We start from the raw sequence: 24898 nt of genomic DNA, 5'->3' as shown, positions 1-24898 counted from the left end.
AGTTTAAGACAAGATATACACAAGAAGCAGGAATGGTTGCCATGTTGAGTTTTGCTATGTTGCTTTACACCGTGTTGGCAGTGACGAATTAAAGCTTTACCCATTTTATTTTCCTTTCATTCTGCTTCACTAGTAAGTCTTCCAATTATACAAATGCAAGTTGTTTGGCAGCATCTGTCGATGTCATTTGCGACTGAGATAAACCAATCTGCAAAAGTTAACAAGTCCCCCAAGCAACTCTAACGAGCCTTTTCCAAGTACATACCCCATGCCAGGAACTTGTTTGGTTCCTGAAATCGAATGGAAAGTGGTCCTTTTGGGCCAGTCTGGTGAAATAGAGACACATGCATACTGTGAAGGTCCCTAAAATTACCAAGAAGGCTCGATTGTAAAAACGGGCTTCGCCTGGCTTTCTACCCAACGTGAAAGTGGAGTTTAATGAAATAGAGGCGTTTTACCCACAAGCTCCCATCCAACCGGGAGTTATTCTGCTGCAAAATGAGAGTAAAACCTTTCCTTGCTGCTGGTCCCGCAAAAACCACAAAATCACTTGATAATTGCAACACCTCACGTGATTTCAGAAGTCCACACAATACCAAGCAAGGAGAAAGTCAGCTGGATGTATCCAAAAAGGTATGTGGTTTACTTTCTATTCTGCTTTCATCAGCTATGGGGGTTTCACAGGTAATGGCATATGTTTATATGCATGTGACTTTTATTTTGAAAGTTTCTAGATGTTTTACACTGCTTTCCTGTTTGACGTCCTGTCTGGCACAATTAACTGTGGAGTTTGACAAGTTATGGAGGCGTAGAGCACACAAAACAGACTTGAAATAAAATGAAAGCATCCCTTCGCTTCTGGGACGTGTCCAAAATGTTACACTTTGCTGAGAGTGGAAAGGACCCTGTCCGTTCTAACGGTGGATTGCTGCTTCGAAGTACACTTCGCATTACCATTTTGCAATGCTTTCATGTCAAGTGGAAAGCCAGAGTGAGTTTAGATTTGGAAGAGCTCAGCCACTTCATAATAAACCCTTAACATTTATTGGGCAGATCTGGCTAATCACTTGGGGCTCTGCCCCAGGGATTGGTTGATCCCTCCTAGGATTTCATTGCAATCATGTAAAATTTCTAGTTGTACTTTAGTCACAAAATATCCCAATTATGTTTAAAAATATTCATCAAATTGAATTACTTTTCTTAAATTATCTAGTTCATGGAGACTAAACTGAAAATGGTCTGAATATAATTTCATGTAACTTTTTTGAGAGGATCTTGAGTTCTCAAAGAAAACAATGGGGCTTCTCTTGTTATCCTAAAATAACATGCTCATTTGAACATGTTCAATAAACCCAGCGGCAGGAAAGCGAGAAATCCTTTGTCAACATTTAAATACATTTTGAAAATGTCCTAGCAAATCCTGTTTTGCAGTTTGGCAGTTTTAGTGAAATAACAACATCAATCTCAGCTGAATAAAAATGTCCTATCTGAGCTCTGAAAATGTTTACCGTAAATCCTCTAATACAGGCCTGTATTCAATTAACGGCCGGGTCTCATATTTTGGCCGGTGCCGGAGTCGGCGGAGGTGAATAATGGCCGGTCTCGTATTGTGGCCGGGTGGAATGTGGTAACAAGCAAGTACGGGGGGCGGTTGTGTCATCGTCTCACTTTTGATTTGCGAGTGATAGACCGCGAGGGTAACTTTAACTGTGCGGGGACGAAGAGGAGGCGAAAATTTCATATCAAGTTCAAAGAGAACGTGCGCTGCAGAACACTGGGGAGCAATAGGGATTGTATGAACTAGTCGACTTCACTATAGTCTTTTTATGCCTGTCATCGACTAGTCGCTGTCACGTGATAATGACCGGCAAGATGCAGCCCTCGGAAAAGACAGCAGCCTGCTGTCAGCATGGTGACAAGCTCCTGCGCTCTGGGAGGCAACGCGCTGTGCCAGAGCGTCGGTACTGACACGCGATCGTTCATGTCGGTTCATTTCCTTTAATGCTTTCTGTCTTTTATTTGCGCCTGATGCGTTTCACTGCTGTGGAGCGGGGCGCATCACCTTGTCATCCGGTGACGCACCAATCACTGATGCAGCCGGCAAGCAGCAAGCACTCCGCTGTTTTTGCGGTCGGTAGATCTGCGTCCTGAGCATGGCCACAATAACATTATCAAATCAGGTGTCGCCACCTCAAAAACTAATTTAACACGCGATCGTTCATGTCGGTTCATTTCCTTTAATGCTTTCTGTCTTTTATTTGCGCCTGATGCGTTTCGCTGTGGAGTGGGGTGCATCACCTTGTCATCCGGTGACGCACCGATCACTGATGCGGCCGCCAAGCAGCGAGCACCCCGCTGTTTTTGTGGTTGGTAGATCTTTTAGAACTGCAGTTCAAAGGTAACTCATAAGGTGAATATAAATGAACCCAGGTAGCAGTTTTTCTTTAGGATTGAGAGGAGATGCAGGAAGATAATAAACAGACAGGACAGAAAAATAGTAAAATAAAAACAAGTTAGTTTTTGTACATGGTGGTTGCAACAAACAGACACCATTGAAGGTAATCAGAAATGAGGAACAGAAAATGAAATAATTATTTTAATGTTTAGAGCAGCAGGAACTCCGAGAGGCTGCAGGCGCATCAGTGAGTTTGCGGCCGCTGCGCAGGGGGAGGGGGGAGATGGCCGAAGCAGAAACTAACGTTGTTAAAAGAAATGTGTTTAACTTTGAAAATGTGGGCGCAATTTTAATTGTCAAAAACTCCAGCGAACCATTAGTTCATTTTGCTCAAATAGAAATAGAGGCCTGTCTCTAATTCTGGCCCTCCTTCCAATAAAGGCCTGGAGCTTGACGAGCTTGAGTCAAATACAGGCCCGGGCCTGTATTAGAGGATTTACGGTAATTAAATTGGTGACTAGGTGAAAATGACTAAATGGTTTTTATATCAAGACAGATTTAAAATATACAACAAAGCCAATTCTGTATAATAAAATCAATTAAATGCACATGAAAGAATTCAACTTAAGTTTTGTACTTTAAATGCTTCTGTAGCTCTGCAGTCAACTGATCTGAAAGTGGATGTGAGTTTGGTGGTTTAGGAAGTGAAAGTCGATTCTAAAAGAGTCACACTGTCACTGATCCAGAAATAGTTGTTAAAAGCTACCGCACAGGAAGAAGAGTGGGAGCTGAACAGGGATGACTCGACTGCTCCTCAGTCTGCTGCAACCCAATCATCTGTCTGTCGGTCCGTGCATGCAGCCAACTGCCAGGCTGGAAGGAGGCATCTCTGGACTGAGCGGCGCCGCTGGGGAGGAGCCGCCATGTAAAGAAGCAGGACCTCAGTAAGTTTTCCCATGTAGTGAAGGAAATGTTGCCTTAATGGATCCCGTTTATGACCTGTAAAAATAACTCCCCCTGTGATTGATGATTGGTAATCCTGTATGAGCTCTTTAGGGCTCAAGACGTTAAGACAGCTGTCCTGGCTGCCATGCATCCCTTCTCTGTCTGGGTGGGTTCATATTTTTGCAACCAATGGTTGAGGAAAAAATTGTCATTTTTTTCATACTTACTGTTATTGGCTCTTGTTTTTCGATTGAGTAATATCACGTGATCAAGCCTTTCATACATTCCACAATATGAAATAAGTAAAAGTATGCATGATTTGTGCTGACATCGTATCGGATTGATATTGGTATCGGTTAATACTGAAGACTGCAATATTAGTATCGTATTGGAAGTGAAAAAGTTACATGGGGACATCCCTACCAGCAGGCAAGAAGGGTGAAGCGTCTTGACCAAGGACACGACTGACATGGCATGGCATGTTCTTTGGTTTGAACCTGCAACTCACCAATTACACAGTGAACTCCTAAACCCTAATCCACCATCGTCCCTAAAATACAGATCGCTTAGAAATAAATCTCAGTTAAAACTATCTACAACCTACAACCAACTATCTACAAACATAGCGATACAATCAGATCAGAAATGTAGAATACCCTTCAAGGCAGACGGTGAGGTCATCGGCTGAGCTACTGGCTGACACAAAGTCTCTTCAGCTGTGAATAACTGGGAAGATTTGGACTAGTGTTGCTGTAAGTGTGTATAAATATACATTAGAAAGAGGACCTATGTAAGGAAACCGAAGGCGGAAGTCAGGAGATGCCTGTACATAGTGGGCATACATCTGAGGATGTTTCTTTATAATTAGCAGGGTAATAGATGTCCAGCACGCATACCTGGTGTACTTATAGGACATAAATACACACGAGCTATATGGTGTTACTGACATCCAACCCCATGAGTTCACACTAATTATTTTCAGTAAAACATGATAAATATTTGGGGAATGACAGATTGAAATATATTCACATCAAATAAAAAAAAAATCAAACATCAACAATAAATCATATTACACAACGTGATGTTCGTTTGACATTCTGCACTATTTAGCCTATTGAGAGCCTTAATAATGCTGAGCGAAGCTAATTTATAGTGTTTTTAAGTTCAGTTCATTGTGCTGGTAAGTAATTTTGTAATTATCTTGAAAAACTAAGTAACAACATGTTTTTCTATAAAGTATGGAAATGTTATGATTCCTTGTGTCTATATTACACATCCAGTAGCACCTATTAATTGTACATTCAACCCATGTGATCATTATCAGTGATTGGCAGCAAAAATCCTGAGTATCTGTAGCTATGTGTCAACAACTCACGTTGGCCGTTGTTTTTAAATTGGCCTAAAAATGAACAACAATGAAAGGGACCCTGCAATTTTAAGGAATTCTAAGAATATGAACATTTTTAGTTCAGCTGACCTTGATGTACCTCTAAATGAACCCTTGTAGTTTTATGGACTTTTTCCATTAACACTCAGTCAGCGTGGCTCAACTTGGCACAGTTTCAAGCCCTCTCACTAGGTAGCTTTTGAAGTGTTCACAACTAGGTGGTCTTGTATTTTTCAGTGCTCAACAGGTCGGTTGTTCAGCTCACATCGCAAAACGGTCTGCTTCGGGCTGAACTGGTCCAACACACCCACTGCCAACTTATTGGTCAGCTCAAATTCACGCCTACCGTTACAGGGAGCTTCCGATTGGCGAATAAAATTAACTAGCGGGAGCTTCCCGTATGTGATTTATTATAATTCTGGATATTGAGAAGTAAACATCGCCTCTGACTGAAGCTATGGTAGCTCTTTGTCTCTCCTCACTGCTGAGAAGCACACACACAGAAACAGACTGAAGCTGCAACTCTGTCTTTCCTTCTCACTGCTGTGAGGAGCGCACGCACACACACACACATGCATGCACGCACACACGCACGCACGCACACACACACACACACACACACCAACACACACACACAGCGCTGCCATGCCTTGAGCTGCATGGCCGTCATTTAGGGGAGACACCACTGACTTTTCTGTATGTCTTTTGCCCCGCCCCCATTCCTGAGAAGTGTGAGTGGACAAACCCTACCGGTGCGGGACCCGGACCGACACCCCCCCCAGCCCGGTCCGTGCTGGCCCAGATGTGAAACTGTATTAGTATCAGATCCTTGGTTGTAGGCTCATCAGAGACTGTTGGTCACTGATTGGCTAGGGTGTGGGGTTTATTATTGCCTCTGAGTTTTACGCCTTGCTGCCTTCAGTGCAGTCTTTTTCCAGTCTTTTTATTTTTTTTCAGAGTTTGACAAAAAAATAAAAAAATAAAACAGACTAAGCAGAATGTTCAACTTCACAATCACATCCACCACGTCCACAGATCAGCTGCTCTACTTGTGTGTTGGGTACAGATCACCTCACACTTATGGGTTGCCCCCCCCCCCCGTGACAAGCTCACCCACTAGAGCCTACTTTCAGTTGTAATAGAAACACCACACAAAGCGTGTAAAGCTAAGTTGAGGCGCTCTGAGTGGTGGAAATGGGACACATGTCTGGTTTGTGCACATAAGAATTGTATGGTTCATGCACAGAGAAATTCTATTCTTCTTTCTATTTTTACTTTATCGAAATAAATAAAACAGCATTTTTACTACCTGACAAGTAAATAGCATTTTGCTCTATTTTTTTTATGAATGAGCACTGTTAACAGCCAGCCTATCTCCTTCAATAACATAGATGAGGTGAGTTCAAGAAGATCTCAATAATTCATGGTGATCAATAATCTCTGAGCTGGTCAAAGAGCAGGAGCTAGCAGATTAAAATCCAAATCAAAGACTTATGAGGGAGAGTGTGTTTCACTACCAACAAGCACACTAAATTGGTTCCAAGAGATTTCATGAAATGATAAATAGAAATGGAAATAAGTAACTATTCAGGGACAGCTGATTGCATTCAATTTGAAATTTTAAATTAATGTCTCTCTTATTCTCTCTTTCCATCCCTTCCTCATCTCCATCTCTCTGTCTCAGAGGAGGGTGTGTGGTTCGCTAATGAAAAAGCAGTCTTAATATAATTTCCCTCCCCCAAGTCCATCTGGTAATAATTTTAGCATGTAGCAACCGTGGCTGTGTTTGGATAAAGCTCTGACATACACGAGGCCCTCTGACGATCATGGAGTAAACGTGTGAGTGTTTATGTGTGGGCGCGAGAGAAAGAAAAGAATGAAGAAAAAAACTCATGTGACTAGTGAGAAGCGAGGGCTGGGCTTACTGTGAGTGTGTGCGTCTATGCTTGTACTTGGGTGCCTTCAAAGCTGCATAGTGATGGGCAAATGTGACTAAATCCTCTTCATTATGAGAGCAGTTTTACGTAGAAGAGTAGAGGGCAGGTCAGGGTCAAGCTTGGGTGATTTGGTGACCACTGCTCCTTCTTGGCATTGCTGACTCAAGTATGCTAAGTGGCATCTTCAGGCAAATTGACTGTTGAGAAAAAAGCTAAATACACACATCTGTACAAGTGTGGGTGTCTCGATTTCATAGAAATTCAATAACATCCCAACAAAAGACCTGAGGTCTTACTCAGAGGTCAAGTTTGCTTAAAGCTTGTTTCATCAAATATTAAAACCAACATAACTGAATCACCCAATGACAAAGTGGTCCTCTAGAAAGAAAAAATAATGACATGACCATCGCTGGAGTGATGCTGACTCACGATGACCTTGGGCACTGAGGTAATAACCTCCAAAACAAAACCCTTTAATATCAGAGTCCCCATTCTCAAAGGACAACTAAAGCTCATCACATTTTATTACAAAGAAAGTGAAGTAATTTCACAATGACTTCACCCCAAGGTCCATCCAAGGTCACAGCCTTTTGAGTGTTTCTGAATAACATGTTTGGAACAAGCCCCCTAAACGTTGCTCAAAATGTCATTAATGAAAATGAAAATGAATTCAGACACAGATCTTTAGTTTTTTTTTGTGTGTTCCAACTGAATCAACTAAGGACAAGCACCAGTCAGACATTTGAGACACAGGTCTGAAAGCTTCAAACGATCTTTAGTTTAGTTTTGGTGAAGAAAGAGGACTATTGAGATGAACTTACACATGGAAGGCTGCTGTTAAGGTCAAAGTAAAAAAAAGTACCCAAATAATGCGTGGTAACCAGAAATCTAAACTAATGGAGTTGACTTGTGTAGTTTTACCATCATGCTGTTTGTTCAGATTTGTTCAGATTTAAATTCAAACGTAGTGTAGAGTTTTTACCTGACGACGGTGCAACACTGACAGTTTTAGGCAGAATATTTCAATTTTAACTAAGATGCACTAAAGTGCCAAATTATTGACTACATGTGTCTACAGCACAATTAGACACTCATTTATATAATTTATCAGCAAAAAAGGTTGATTTGTGGGTAAATAGAGATCTGACATCCTGAAGTCGGACTGGATAAAAATGTTGGTGATCCTTCAGTTGTACGTAGAAACGAAAATCTATAATTAAAACTCTATAATTGACGTAAAATGAAGCGTCAAAACTGCAGAAACTGAATTTGGACTTGGGAAATGTAGCAAATCTTCAAAAAGTATCCAAGTGTTTCAAGTGAATTATTTCCTTCCAGGTTCTACATAATGAATATTTTCAACAAATCTTCTTTTGGGGGCATTCATGGGCAGACACACTAAAGCATGTAGAAAAACTAGACCAGAAACATACGATGTGATCACATGGGTCTGAATGGAAAACCTATTTTTCTCTGTCCCACCTGTCTTTAAGTTACCGACTTCAAGTACAGAGCCAGACACAAAACATGTATTATGGTGGATTATTTTTGCTAAAAACACACAGGTTCCTGAGGGTTTAGGAACCAACGTGCGGCGTACAAATGCTGGTAACTAATTTGCCAGATTCGTAGTGCATTTTCCACCCTGCCGTGTTCATACCACAGTTTGAAATCTTAGCAAGGCTGCTTACACAAAGAAGCCATTCACTTGAGTTTGTGCATGACTTATGACCACACACACCAACCCACATGCACACACAAAGACACACGCACAGCTTTCAGTCAGTCTTAAACTTCTCCCAAACCTGAACTGCCCCCAAAACCCTGTGTGGACCACATAAAAAGCAGTTCTCATGTTACAAACTCACCAAAAATAGGTCCTAAGTATATAGTAGTGACTTCAGCTGACGTAGATTATAGCCTAGACTGGTTACACGCATTTGGATGTTCAAAAACACTAACAGACAAACAGTAATACACCCAGTGCCTTGCTGAAAGAAAAATCAGAAAACTTGTGTGAAAACAAAATGATTGTTGAATGTCGCCAGGGGGTCTTTTCTATACCTTCAAAGTAAAAAGTAGGTCAAACCAGAACACACACACGGAAAAGAGACTTTACACTCTTGATGTTAATGCTGAGAATCCTCGGTATTCCAGAGCAGAACATTTAAAACTGACTTGAGACAAAATGTTAGCCACATATAATTATTTCTCGTGGGATTCCAAGTGAAATTGGAAATAATTAGCTTTTACAATTGAGAGAGAGAGAAAAAAATCACTGTCGCTTCCTGGAATTGAGCAAAAGAGAGAAAAAAGAGAAAGAACTCAAGAGGATACTCTCCAAGCGGAGTCGTTTTTAGAAGAAGTAATCTGCATGGAGGAAACAGGCGCTGAGACTTCTGGCGCTAGTGGGCTGAGAAATCAAAACAACGTCTCTGTGTTCTGATTGAAGAGAAACTGACTGACGCCAGCCTCTAACACACTATCAGAGAGAGAGAGAGAGAGAGAGAGAGAGAGAGAGAGAGAGAGAGAGAGAGAGAGAGAGAGAAAGAGAGAAAGAGAGAAAGAGAGAGAGAGAGAAAGAGAGAGAGAGAGAGAGAGAGAGAGAGAGAGAGAGAGAGAGAGAGAGAAACGGAAAGGGCAGAGAAGGAAGGAACTAAAGAGATACACAAAATCATCAGAACTAAAGAGAGGAATGATATTAAATATCTAATCATGTTCAAAGGGTTTTTCCTGATTTCAGTCCAGCATTTGTCATTTTTGTCCTCTGTACTCCATTTTTGTTGAATATATATGAGCTGTGTAGACAGCACATGGGATTTTCCCACAGCTGGGCAGGACCAGAACCAACCCACACCACCCACACTCTCTCATTTTCTGTTTCTCCCTCGACCCACTCCATCTTCTGTCATTCTTAAAGAAAACCAGCCATATTTCACAGCAGAACCCTCAAAACGCAAAAGTATCAAAACGTTATCGCAGTAGGTGTTCGACAGACCTTGTGCTCTTGAGCAACAGAATAACTCAAAAAGTGTACAGGATAAATAAATGAGTTTAAAAGATGGACTCTTTAATAAAACATTTCGTTTGAAAAACAATACGCATAAAAAAAAATTCCCAGAGGATAGGGATCTGTTTTGAAACTTTTCCCAGGATCATAAAACTTAGTTCCCTAAAGACCCTGGAAAGGCCCATTTAGCTAAACATTTTCACTGCACAAGCTAAGCAAGAAAAGCCCCAAGTTTTATATAGATGCCAGTTATAGTACACACGTCAAACCATTTCTTACACATTTCTGGCTGAGGCGACTCCCTAATGAGAAAACCTCAATGACCTCACTCCGATGCAAACATGTGACTGAACTGAGCTCCTTATTCTGTCTCTACCAACACACTGTACACATGACTGGCTTGGACTACAAAAAAAACATACCCATGTAGCAACGCAATGCAGCATACGACTCTACCACTAAAGCCCTTTTTACAAGACACACCATGCCAGCAAATCAGCGAACTAGTGTCTTATAAACGCGCCATGCCGGCACGGCGATGCGTGAATTTTGCAGCATTCGTTCCGCCTCACTTGGTGGTAATATTGCGGTGAATGTCTGTGTCATAAACGGCGATTGACAGAGGATTGTGCATGATCACATGGTGAGTTACTGCTGAGCTCCGACCAACAACTATATTGAAAATGAAAGTAAAAACGGGCCGTAAGTTACGCTTTTTTAAACAGAATCTGCTGCGATGATAATCTGATGCAGCGCTCCTGGAGATTCTCTCTGTTAGAGCTGGAGGTCAGATCACCAGAACTGCATGGGGACTGTGAAGGACAGGCACCTTTAGGAGTGGCTTGTTAAAAAAAATATGAGCGCGGCTTTGATCGCATTAAAAAGCAAGTTATGTCTAAGATAAACAGAAGTCTGCCGCAGTGCAAAGACCGCCCCCATACCCCGTTTCTGATTCATTTCGTGAAAATGACACGATTGCGCAACATCACCGCCAAATAGGGCTGGGGGTAAACAATTATTTTTAAAATGATTATTCTGACGATTATTTTATCGAATAGTCGACTATTCTAATGACTATTTAGACAATTAATCTAATGATTACTTTTCTATTGCACAGTTAATAAAAACCAAAAAATCTCAAATGAATTCCTCAAAAAAACTGATAAATTGTTACTGTAAGGGAATAAACACTACAGGCCTTCTATTTTGTATAACACTGCATTTATTGTGTTGGTTGGTTATGTTCTGGTGATGTGTAGAACTTGGGAGTGCAGGCTGCTGCCTGAGAGGTGGTTGGAGACGGAATGTCTCCATGCTGCTTTGTTTTGGTCACTTATGAGCGTGAGGCGAGTGGTGTTACGACTCTTCCTGGGGAGTTTCGCTCGTGTACAAAAAGGAAGGGACAATAACGGGATTTAAACGTTAAAATGATGATCAGGTTTATGTACAACAACAAAAACATAAATCTTTCCATCCACAGGTTGGGAATAATAAAACTAATTCTGCCTGTGGGGAATTAAAACAAAAGTACAAATAAGTAGGGATGTCCCGCTGGGCAAAGATTACGGAGTTCTGGACCAAAATAAGGATCTCCAAAGGTCCAAACTCTAAACTGGGTGGTTAAACCAAACTCAAGGTGATATTTTAAACTAAACCGAAAACCAACAACTCTCTAAATGTAATAAAAGGGAGATCTACGCCACGAAAAAGATGAACTCTAAACCAAAATGTAACAGCTTATCCAAACGCAAGAAGCTGTTAGCGAAAATGCTAACAGTAGCTTTACCAACGTTAAGTTTAAGTTACCAAGTTTAAATAAACCAAAAATACCAGCAAACAGACCAGCATGGAGGAGAGACTGCTACCATCAAAACAGCTCTCCTAATGTCTGAAAGAAGCTCCTTTATGAAGGGAGAAACGCTCCCGGTGATTTTCTACATCTGCGATAGAGACGGAGCAGCGTAACTGACCCCGGAAGTTGTTGTCCGTTGCCGGGAGACAAAGGCGGGTAAAACAGGAAAGGAATCTAGTAGCGGACGGACATTGTTTCGGGTCTTCGGTATTTGGTGGAGATGTTAGTGAAGGCGGAGAAGAGGGCGAACTAGAGGAAAAACAGGCAGATTCCACCTCTATTTACAAACTCCTGGGGATGCAACAAGTGGGTGTGGTGCGTCGACTACCGGATCTGACGTCGACAAATTTTTAGAATCGAGCAGTCGACATCATCGAGGCTTCGCTACAGCCCTACCGCCACAGTCTGACCACCTAAAAATGACCTATGGCTCCCTGACGCCATTGAGACAAACTGACGGCTTTAATTTGTAAAAACAGCTTAAGTCTGTTTGTTTGGGGACGAGGCAATTTTATCTCCACAAATAACAAGCCTGGAAGAGCTTCAGTTGTGTGTTTGAGTTGCTAATGCTAGCGGTTAGCTTCTGTTGGAAGAAACGTTCTCTGCTGATTCTGAATGCTAAAACAGCATCAGCCTTCCCTGTTGTGAGTCAATATGGGTAAGTATACAATTCACAGCGTGACGTAGATTGGTCAGGATTTTCAGATCCTTGAGTTTCACCATCTGTTTTCTATTAGAAGCTAATGCAGGAGATAGGTGTAGGAGGTGTAGGAGCATGAAAAACTCAGAGTGACCGATTATTATCAGAAATAATCATTAAAAATGTTTTTTTTTTCAGTCAACCACACATTTAATATATGGTGTTGTCTGTGCTTTTAATTTAATTTTCAAACATTGACACATAGATGCGATTTTTTTTTAAATGACACAAAAACCTATTTTTAAAGAATAGCTGTCCAGACGTGAACCCATCTTTGGTTTGTTAGTGTCAGTGTGAGTGGGGGTGTGATTTACCTCTGCAGCCTGTGTCTCTTGGTGCAACAATGTAAGGCCTGTCAGGTCCTCCAGAAAGGAATGGGAGGAATTAAAAACTTTGGACAGAAAGATGAAACCTTCCTTCTCATAGTGGTCCAACACCTAGACACAACAACAATCAAACAAAACAAAAAGTCAAATATTTCCGTCAGGCTTTCATAAAACAAACTTCAAATGGTGGCTAATTAAGAGCATTTATTCTAAGTAAACTAACAAATTTATTACAACAAAACTGTTGCTGTCCTAAAGAACTTTCAAACTCCAGAAATCAGTGTCATCAACTCTGCATCACACACTTAATCTGCATGGAATTCTGTAGCAATTTCTAAGTTCAGATTTCACCAGAAGAATCTAAAAGAAGCACTGCTGCTGCTTCCAAGGTTCATGTGTTAATATTTCTGCTAAATCATCTTGGAACGGGACAATGCCTAAAAAACAACATCTCCAACTCATAAAGAGTAATTGTTGTTAAAAAAATGAACAAAAATGGCAAAAATATTTATTTAATGACAACAGAACAAGTTCTGATCAACTGCAAAGTTAATGTTTTACACCTTTTCTGACTGAAATCAGCGTTAAAATAACAAACACTGAAAATCTATCTTCGTATTAAAAGTATTCCTCATTATAAACCAGAGGGCTTTTAAACACCAGGTGGACAATGCCTAAAAGTGTGAATAAATAGCAACTTAATAAAAAGTACTGATGTTATGTGTGATGATATATTTTATTAAAAACCTTTAAAAACAGACAAGAAACCTAAACTGAATTTCTTCTTTGTTTACCGGTCCGTCGGCCCACAGTACGTCAACTCAGCACCTCCGCAGTTACACTGGAGTGTTTACTTTGATCTATCGACAGCATGGACTTCAAATACCAAACCATTTCTTAACCACACACACACACACACACACACACACACACACACACACACACACACACACACACACACACACACACACACACACACACACACACACACACACGCACACCTAGGCATGCAGCATCCTCTGCTTTCTTCCTAAGATTGGCCGAGCCTTTCATGGACGCCTACAGACCCTCCTCTGCAGGTGTAGCGTTACCACCGCTTCAGATGTGTGTGCAGTAGTGCCTTTGTGAGTGTGTTTCTCTGTGTGTGTGTTTGCAGAATTGACCTGGCGTCTACTCCCAGAGCCACACACACACACACACACACACACACACACACACACACACACACACACACACACACACACACACACACACACACACACACACACACACACACACACACACACGCGCGCGCATCTCTAAATTATCTTTTCAACCTCCCCTTTCTTTCTGCGAGTTCGGCTACGCGACACATTAACGGCTAAAAGCCACTTTGTTAAAAAGTAGCTGATGCTGACACAGAGAGCAACCCAATACCTGTGGTGACCTTGTGATAGCCATTTGGCAGACACACTGGCACACATACGCACCTGAGCCAAGCACTTCCGCATGTGAAAAACCCACAGGAAGACAAAGTGAGACTCGGTGAGCTTATGACACTTTGTTGCTAGGATTATCTTTTTTTTTACCAGCTGATAAAATAATTAATCAGTGCACCACAGATTTGTTTTTGTGAAATCCTGTTTTGAAGTAAACACTGCTTGCACATATTTCAGAAGCAGGTTTCATGGTTTGGTGCTTAACGTTAAAACAGTATCTTAAATCATTAAACGTAAACAACATTTTAAAGGAGCCAGATCGTGCTATTTTAAATCTTTAGGAGCAATGGTATGCACAATATATGACAAAATATTACTGTTTGTGCTATTGAGATGTCATTAATCTTAAATATTATTTATTTTTTATCAGCCTGAATTTATACCTGGAAAAACGTCCACCCCCGCACCGATAAAACACACCTACAGCAGCACATACCGTTGTACGGGCCTTGGTAGTCCAGTGGTTTAAGGGCCTCTAACCACTGGATCACTGGAGTCTGTTACAAAACAGTTGCCTAATATCCTGTGCTGGCCATTGCGTGTGTCTTTGTAGACAGGCTGCATGGTTTTGACAGCGGTGTTTTGTCCCCAATGCAGGGGTAAATTGCCAGATTATACACAGAATATCCAGATTTTAGAACTGAGACCACCAGCTTCAGGCAGGGGAGAAATGCCTGATGATGCAAGTAGCTTTCAATCAGGCATTTTCAGAATTTTCAAAGTAAAACTATGAATTTGCAGCTGATACAGGAAAATGCCTGGATGCAGCCAAAAACGGGCTTGGAGCTGTTTTCATTGGGAAATAACAATATCACATGGTAAAAAACTCAAACAAGCGGATTTTCCACCTTAAAAACAGTCCCAGATTTTATGATATAACACAGAATTATGAGATTTTCTAAAAGTACAAGGCTGTTAAAGGAGTCCCAAGTGTAAATCGCCTTCTGTAATGTGTTCATGTTACTTATTATTTTCATTTGGTGACTATAGAGATCACCAAGAAAAATTAGGATTATTATTGAGTAATCTTCCTGAATATTCATGTAATGCTAGCTGTTACCATTCACTAACATTGTTTGTGCTAAGCTACAGCTAACAGAATACTGCCAGATCAGGAGAATGAATGGGCTAATTACAAAATACTTTTCCTCATTTATCAATCTCTGGGGAATATAGCAACAGACCACATTTTACTTACCCCTTTAAGGTTTAGGCATTGGGTCATCTTGGTCAAATCTCACTTATGTGTTGTGAATGACTTTCAGCTACTGCAACAATAACATTTTTCTAAATACCTATAAAACTGGGTGATGATGTGAATATGTGATGCTACAGTTTCGAGCAAAGGATGTTGCAGAGTAGGTAGTTGAGGAGGATGCTCAACTACAACATCAGATTTTATCTCAATATCCATAAAGAAATTGCTGACTGAAACGATTTTTCTGTTTCTAGGGTGAGTTGGCATGGCGAATGGCATTGTCTCTGAACATTAATCAGTCATAAATGTAAATCTAATCACAAGTGCCTGAGAGTTTAATTATAAATTGTCCAGTGGTTGATGAGATATTTAGCTAATTAGTTCAAGACTGAACTTGAAAAGTAATCAGTTACATGAAGTTTTTTTTAATGTTTTTCTAATTGTTGGCTAAAAAACTAAACTTAAAAACACATACTGAACTATCTATGACAGCTCTTATAAAAAACAGGAACAGTAAATAGTTCAGAAGCAACGGGGCTCGTTTTCTGACAGAAATCTTTGTAGAACAATAGTTTCTAATTGAAGCACAATCTGTAACGTGAACAAGAAGCTGTAGTGAGAGAGGTGTCTGGCAAGATCTTAGACAGTGCCACGTCAGCTGTGATTTACTCTGCGGAGTGGAGCTTTATTGGCTTGTAGCTTTATAAGAGTTAGAAACACACACACACACACACACACACACACATCCACACACACACACACACACACTGAAAGCCCCAACTCTACAGGAACTGCTCCAGCCCAGACAGAGGCTGAATTGTTTTGTTTCCATAGTGACCTGGCAGCACACAGCTGACTGCGGCAGAAATACACACAGGCAGACATCCACTTGCTCACACACACACACACACACACACACACACACACACACACACATTAAAATTAAGGACAGAGACTGACACACACACACACACACACACACACACACACACACACACACACACATTAAAATTAAGGACAGAGACTGACACACACACACACACACACACACACACACATTAAAATTAAGGACAGAGACTGACACACACACACACACACACACACACACACACACACACACTAAAAGTAAGGACAAAGACTGACACACACACACACACACACACACACACACACACACACACACACACACCAATATGTGGACACAGGGACACAAAAGTGAGCGGAGATATGGGGGAGGAAGAGCAGGAAGTGAGACGATGAGAGGGAGAGGTGAAATCTGAGCCGGCTGAAAGGAAAAGAGTGAAAGGCAGATAAGTAAAATGTAAAACAGAGATGTGTGGGTGGGATTAAAACATATTCACTTCATCCCCGTCCCAGAAAACAATAGTCCCTCCCAAACCCCGTTGTCCGTTCTTCCTGCCTACAGAGGCTTTACCCGAGCCCTGTCAGACTATATGAACACCTCTGTGCCGACCAAATAATCTCATCAGTCACACAGGCAGAAACATGACACCTTCAGATGGGCTGGAACGCCATGCTTTTTCCCCCCCTTTAAGAGCGTAGGCGGAGAGAAGTTTTAGAGAAGCTGGCCAACTCCCTGCCCCCTCTGCCTCTTAGTGTCTCCCTGTCTTTGCATGAAAGTGATAGATCTGGGGCTTTATGACCTCTTTATCGACACAAAGACGGCATTGAGATCAGGAGAGAATGAGGCGAACCGGCCAGAGCTCCACTTCCTCTACTTATAACCCCCCCACACACCCGCACCCCGAGTCGCTTCTACTTTCTTTTGCTTGTGTCTTTTTAAACTTCCTCCAAACCTTTGTTTTCCATCCCTCCTCCAGCACTCTGACCATGAAGTACCACTAAACCACACTAACCAATGACAGAGTAGTAAAAAGCACCAGGGTTAATTTCTCCCGCCCTGATTTAGACTCTTCCAGAAGCCGTCCACAAACGCTCATACTCGCCAGCGGTGGGAGTGTACGTCAGATTCTGACATCAGTGAGCAACTGCGGCCTGATTGTTACCATATGGCTCAGCTAGCTTTCCCTTGCGTCTCTCTTTGGTATTTCTCAAGGAAGGCTTCAGCACAGCTACACTGACTTGACAATGTGGAACTGGGAAAGTTGGGAATCCCCTCAATTTATGCTGAGGCTGAAATTTGTGTTTCAAAACATCTTTGCCTCATAGAAACAAAAATCTGAATTTTTATACTCTAAAAGAAACAACAGCAACAAGCTGGGGTTAATTATCAAACACTGAGATGTAACTAAACCAGATTTCTGCATATAATTACAATAGGACATATTGTGTCACTTACGATAGGCGAGCAGGCGGTGCATTTGTCAAACGCCAGGCTGGCAGGAAGAACGTTGTCAAACCTGGAGAGAAAGCCTCGGATCTGTAAGGAAAACATAAAAAGTGCAAAATATATTAAAATCTGAATGTATGAAAAAGAAAGAACATGCACAACACCAACATGAACTCATTGGCTGTAGAGAAAATCAGTTTTAGTGAATTTTATAAATAACCATAGGAATTGTTCTCCTGGCACATTTATTCACTTTACAATAAGATCTTAATAAAGGACTTTTTATTGGTTCGTAATTAGTTTATTTAATTGCTTATAAATACTTGACAGAATGTTAACAGATATTTCAAAATAAATTAAAACTCTATTATTACCTAATAAATAGACATTTAAAATGGTAAATGTTATTTTAGGGCAGTACATTTTTTTATTAACCGGTGGCAGCAATCTCATGAAGAAATTATGAAAACATGCCAGAATTTATAAGACAAGAGCTCCCCCTAGTGTTCAAAATGACACATTTCTGTAATTCTTCACATTGCTTTAATCAGAATCAGCTTTACTCCAAAATACGTGAGTGAGACTCATGTTACCAGGAATTTGCTATGGTGGAACGGTGCAGACATACAGAAACATCAAATAAAAGAGACGATGCACAATAAACGTAGGACATGAGAGAGAAACATCACATAAGAGGCTAGGAAAGAAACACAGGGTCACTAGTTCAGGTCCGTATGGATAAAATAGTTATCTGGTCTTCAGCAGACCTATAGCAGCGGGAAAGAAGCTGCTGTGGAGTGAGGTTCTTGCCCAGATCAACCCAAACCTCCTGCCAGAAGGGAGTGGTTCAAACAGACCATGATGAGGATGAGAGGGGTCAACTGAGATGCGACCTGCATGCCTCAGAGCCCTACAGCCAATCACCTTTACGCTGAGTGCACAACAAGCTGTAGTCTGTGTTTGTTACACCTAATAATAATAGTGATCACACATGCGCATGCACACACACACACACAACACACACAACACACACACACACACACACACACACACACACACACACACACACACACACACACACACACACACACACACACACACACACACACACACACACACACACACACACACACACACACACACACACACACACACACACACACACAGTTCATAGGATTTACAGAAAATGTGCAATAAATGTTTAAACAAAATTAGGCAAGTGCATAAATTAGGGCAATACCAAAAATAAATTTAGCTATTTAAGTAGATCCTCCTTCTGCAGAAATAAACACTTCCAACAAAAACCTCTCCAGTTTATTTAGGTTTGGTGGCCTCTGAGCATGGACAGCTCTCCTTAACACACACAATTTCAAAACTAATCAGGTCTGGGGACTAAGATGGCCATTCCAGAACATTCTACTTGCTCCTCTCCATGAATGCCTTAGTAGATGTTGAGCAGTGTTTAGGGTCATTGTTTTGTTGACAAATCCAGCCTGGTGCAGCTTCAGCTTTGTCACTGATTCCTGGACATTGGTCTCCAGAATCTGCTGATATTGAGTGGAATCCATGTGTCCCTCAACTTTAACGAGATTCCCAGACCCTGCACTGGCCACACAGCCCACGGCATGATGGTACCACCACCATGTTTTACTGTAGGTGGTAGCAGGTGTTTTTCTTGGAATGCTGTGCGCTTTTTCCTCCATGCATAACATCCCTTGTTCTGCCCAAATATCTCAATTTAAGTTTCATCAGTCCACAGCAACTTATTCCAAAATGAAGCTGGCTTGTCCAAATGTGCTTCAGCCTACCTCAAGCAGCTCTGTTTGTGCTGTGGGCGAAGAAAAGGCTTTCTCTGCATCACTCTCACATGCAGCATCTCCTTGTGTAAAGTGCACCCAATAGTTGAACGATGCACAGTTACTCCATCTGCAGCAAGGTGATGTTGTAGGTCTTTGGTGCTGGTCTGTGGGTTGACTCTGACTGTTCTCACCATTCTTCACTTCTGTTTATCTGAGATTTTTCTTGTTCTGTCACTTCAAGCCTCGCCTTAAACTGTGCCTGTGGGCGCCCACGTCCTCAATATGTTCCCACCTGTGGAAACAGACAGCTGAAATCTCTGAGACAGCTTTCTGCATCATTCCCTAAACCATGATGAGAACAATCTTTGCTTTCTGGTCATGTGTTTTTGAGACTCTATGTTGCTGCTCTTCAGAGAATATTCAAAGAGGAGAGAAACTTACAATTGACTCCTTAAATACTCTTTCTCATAACTGGATTCACCAGTGTATGGAGGTCAAAGGTCACAGAGCTTACCAAACCAATTTTGAGTGCCAATAATTTGTTTTTAAAGGTTTTGGAATCAATAAAATGACAACAGTGACCACATTTATGCACCTGTTTATTTTTGTTTAAACTATTATTGCACATTTTCTGTAAATCCTATGAACTTCATTTCAATTATCAAATATCACTGAGCATGTGTGTCCTATATAATATATTTAACAGAAAATTTTTATTGTAACAATTAACTATTTATACAGGAAAATCATAAAGATTAACAAAGATGCCCAAACTTTTGCACCCCAGAGAAAGAGACCAGAAGGTTCAAATTAAAAGTCACATTTTCTTTTGTTTTTAAGACACCACATAAAAAAGTAATCTCTATAACATTAATGAACATTAAGATACATGTCTTTAGTTTTACTGGTACAAAGTGTTAAAGAAAAACAGATCTTTTTATAAAAATCTGAACACTCCATTTATCAATTTGTGTCTTGTTTTTTATTTATTTAATTTTATTTTTTTGCTTTTTTGTGTCTTTTCATCTCTGGACATTTCAATTTTAATAACCAGAGAATCAAGAACGTGCAAAGAGAGAAAAATCTAGATGGCAGGATTTTCAATTTAACTGTTATAACAGATGTAACATTAATGTGAGATGAGACCTGGCGAAGTGCACATGTTCAGAAAATGACATATCAAAGGGTGAGTGAGTCAGACTAATGGGTGAGTGTGAGCAAAAAGAAAGAGAAAGCAACCGGCATGGACCAGTACCTCTAAATGAGTCTGCAAATCCTTTATATCAAACATATTAATGTATAAAGAAGCCCAGAAATCAAATTAAAGAAGATTTGCACAGTAGTTATTCAGCTAATGGTGACCAAATGGATGTTTTTATACAAAGTCAACCTAATAAAAGAAATACACCAAATAATAAACGCCATCGTCTACTTTTAGATATTTTTACAAAGCAGCACTTTTCTTTTGTTTTCAGGTACGACGCCTTTCCACAGATGAAAATTACCTTCACATATTTCCAGTATATTTTTATTGGTCTGTCACATCAGCTCTTGTTATGTACGATGTGTTTATGGGCACGGAGAACATAACTGACATCGTCTGACCAACTGCAAATAAAAAGAACAGACAGATCCCTGGAGTCTTCTAGGAAGAGCTGGAAAATAGAAAATCTGATGACTAACTAATAATAATTCTACCAGTTCAGTCCCTCGTGTGTCTGTATCAGCTATTGGTGCTGCCAAAGGGAAAACAATAACTTTATAAAGAAATATTGTCAGAATCAGACTTTGACTTACAATAAAGTGAATCTGGTTTTACAAAAGGAAAATAAACAGCCTGCAAACATGCTTACAGAGGTTTTTGTGCATCTTTTGTATGTTTGTTCTGTGTAATCCATCAATTTCCATTGTTTTAGTTATTTTCTAAACACAGCATAGTAGAACACTTGTTTTTACCTTTTTTGCTGACAAGTTTCGGCTAACACTGTAGCCTTCCATAGAGCACTGCTGATGTTTATTCGCAGATAAACAGAGAAGGAAGTAACGCCACCAACATCAGCATTGCTCTGAGGAAGGCTCAGCATCACTGAAACTTGTCAGCAAAAAAGGCAAAAACAAATTTACTATGCTGTGTTTAGAAAAGAACTAAACTATGGAAATGGGAGGTTTTTCTGGTTTTCATTAAAAAAATCTAGCAAAATTCACACACAACACTCAAAAAACATGTTCAGAAATGTTTTAAAATATATATATTCTGAAGCATGCATTTCATTTGCACTCATTTTAATACAGTAAATCCACTAATTATCTGCAGCAGATTGTGGCAACCAGACAAACCTGCTAATATTCTTGCATTCCAGTTAAAGAGATGCTTCATTAAAAAAAACATTTATTAATAATTATTTCTGACTAGAATTGGTCACTGAGTTTTTCATGCAGGCTGAACATGAAAATAGTCTCCTACACCTATCATCTGCATTAGCTTCTGATAGAATAGACGGTTAAACTCTAGGATTAGAAAAGCCTGACAGATCTATGTCACTGTTACCTAACATTCATGGACTCACCCATCTTGACTTGTAACGGGGAAGGCTGTTGTTGGTTTAGTGTACAGAAAACAGCAGAGAATGTCTCGGCTAGTGGAAGCTAACCATTAGCATTAGCAACTCCACCACACAGCAGAACTCTTTTTTGTGTTATTTGTGGAGATAAAACATCAACGTTGCAGATCAAACAGTCAGTGGAGTCATGTTGCTCTCATCCAATCAGACGTGAGATGTCCAAATATCAGGAAATAAGACGTCAAATCCTGTCGTCTGAAGCACAGATATCATATACGTAGACCAGACGTGGACTGGCCAATTGGAGCTGGTGTAGCAGCAGGTCCATCTTAGATGGGACTCCAGTGCATTTATTTTTACTGAGGAAGGTGCTTACCCAACTAAAAACACATTTTATAATTCATTTAAAAAAAACAGACATATAGTATGGTATGATAGTTACTAAATAAATATAATTAAATAAAATAGTAAACTAAAAAAATCATCATAAAATCCAATCAGGTAGTCTAGAAAAGTCAATAGTAATCCCACATCATCTGTTGTCAGTAGTACACCAGTTGTAGCCGTAGGCTGCACAAAATACAGTCATAGTTGCACCCAGCAGCCCCTCCAGTTGGGTTTGGAGAGTGTGGAACCCACCCAATATGGAGGCTACACTGTTATGCTCTCCAGCATCCAATAGCACATCTGTGTATTCATGTATATGGTCTGACGCTTAACTGTGATCTGGCTCACTTCTAATTCCTGAAATAAACATGCCTGTGACACACACACACACACACACCTCCCATGGAAGACTTAAAAGACATTCGTTCCTACTAGAAACCACTGCAAATATATTAAAATATGAGCTAATTACCACTTAAAAGTATAATTTTGTAAAATATAAGCCAAGTTCAGAACACAACATTCAGTTGCTGTTCTGAATTTTCTCCTTGAATTTCCCCATCTTGGCACTCAGCTATTCCTCATGTGATTTACTGTTTATTGTGAGTGTGCCCATTAAAAGAAGAGCGATTGTAGGCAAAAATGTCCCCATTAGCTTCAGATTGGAACTGCTTTGAAACAATAGATAAATATGCTTTTCTCTCCCTCACTTACTGCTTTGAACGATTTAAATGGTCTTTCCACAAGTTCAGATAAGCCCAGATTCACAGCGGACAAAGTCTTATTTTTCAAAATGCTTTGAGCTCTTCTAGGCCTCAAAAGTGTGTGAATATTTCTTGAAAATATCCATAATTGAACTTTTTATGATGAAAAAGCATTTTTCCACAAATGTCCAAGCATTGTATTAAAAATAAAAAAAAACTATTTACTGCTTGATACAGTCTTAATACTTGAGTTTGATTTGGGGCTTTATTTTTGTAGGGCATGTACCAGTGAAGAGAAATAAACATGTTTCGTTTTTAAAACCACCACAAGGAGACACTGTGGTACCACAGGGGAGAAAAAGAGCAAGCAGCTGGAAAACCTGCAGCTTGATGTTTGGGTGAAGACTGGTAGCAAAAAAATGCATTCAGCCATGATTTATACAAACACTCAAGGATCACAATGTCCCTCCCCCAGGCATATTATTTTCTTGGCATCTCCCCCTCTTTGGCAGTATTTATCACACCCTCTGTCTGCACACAAACACACACAGAAAACACATTTGCATGCCACACTTCTATGGATTATCTGGCAGGGAAAAATCCCGAGCAGCAAAGGTGTCAAAGCAAATGGCAGGGATTCATATTCTGAGGATGTTGAATACTGATGATGATGACGATGATGATGATGAAGATGCAAATGAAGGTGGTGAGATACAGCAATCAGTTAGCTGAGAGCACACTTTAGACTGCTGCAAATCATCTAATCTTCCGTTTGTTCAGTTCATTAACCCAATCCAAAATATATGATAATGATTTTTTTGTTCCAACTCTTTGAATGAATAGCCACCTGATTAAGCTGCTTTAGTTCAGCATCATACATTTCTGTTATCCTAACTTAAAGTACATGTGCTGTCAAAGTAATTCATCAAGGTTAATTCAACTTACTTACTACATTTGGATCCTGTTTAACTTGACAGGGTCAAACTATCCTGCTTAAACAAATCATGTTGAATTAACATATTTTTTATGAACTAAAGTAACTTGTCATAATAATTGCCTTATATTCACTGTATGCAGGTTTAGTTTGATGATCTGGACTGGGGTGTCTGTAGACCAAGGTGGACCTGCTCGCTGTGATTTCTGCTGAGTGCTTTATGAGCGCCTCTGTACCACTTTCCTTTTTAGTCATGGTTTTTGTTTTTGCTCACTGTCAGCTTAAGAACATTTTTAGTACATGAATATTTCAATTCCTTTATAATACTTTAAATGTAAATAGAACTTAAGCTGTAATAGATGGATTTATTTTAATTTTCAACATTCAGAAAGAACGTGGCATGCTGGGAAATCTGTTCCATCCAAGCAGTAACCAGTGAGCTGAACACAATCTTTTAAGTTACTCCAATGAGAAGGAATCAAGTATAAACTACATTGTACCCTTTTAAGTTAGCATAACACAAGTTGATCATGTTCATCTTACAAACTTAATGTAGAAACTACATGTAAGGAATATGTAACTTGAGCAAACAGAGAATTTCCATCTTCTTTTGTTTTCATTTTTATGTTTGGACTAAATTTGAACAATAAATAAAATAATCCTTTAGGAGTCACTACGTTTCTGAATCAGAGTTCATCCATGTCAGAGTTCTGAGAAATGAACTCATCCAAACAGATCAACACAAGCCAGGGCAAACAGCAGAACCTACACAGGGGTGCATTTTCTGACATACACAACCACACTCAATCTCTTTCCTATAATTTTCAATCTTGTTTGCATGATTCTTTCACTTCAGCAACCAATTCAACATTCATAACCACATATTATGTTACATTATCCTGCCACAATGTGCCTAGACGCGGAAGAAAAAAAAATACTTGAAACCAACGTTGATAGAAAAATACAAGTTATAA

At 40.1% G+C, this 24898-nt stretch overlaps 1 protein-coding gene across 3 annotated transcripts in view; it reads right to left on the bottom strand.

Annotated features, from left to right (window-relative positions):
* atg7 (ATG7 autophagy related 7 homolog (S. cerevisiae)) overlaps positions 1-24898 on the bottom strand; it is an 87625-nt gene that overhangs the window by 21213 nt on the left and 41514 nt on the right. For all 3 annotated transcript variants that reach the window (XM_015959077.3, XM_015959076.3, XM_015959075.3), the window contains exons 17-18: positions 17549-17629; positions 12541-12663 (exon numbers count right to left, since the gene is read on the bottom strand). In XM_015959077.3, coding sequence (XP_015814563.3) covers positions 12541-12663; positions 17549-17629 — 204 coding nt within the window. The remainder of the gene's footprint in view (positions 1-12540; positions 12664-17548; positions 17630-24898) is intronic.

The sequence above is a fragment of the Nothobranchius furzeri genome, chromosome 3 (genome assembly GCF_043380555.1).
Source record: "Nothobranchius furzeri strain GRZ-AD chromosome 3, NfurGRZ-RIMD1, whole genome shotgun sequence".
Taxonomy (NCBI): domain Eukaryota; kingdom Metazoa; phylum Chordata; class Actinopteri; order Cyprinodontiformes; family Nothobranchiidae; genus Nothobranchius; species Nothobranchius furzeri.
This window is presented reverse-complemented; position numbering and strand designations above follow the sequence as displayed.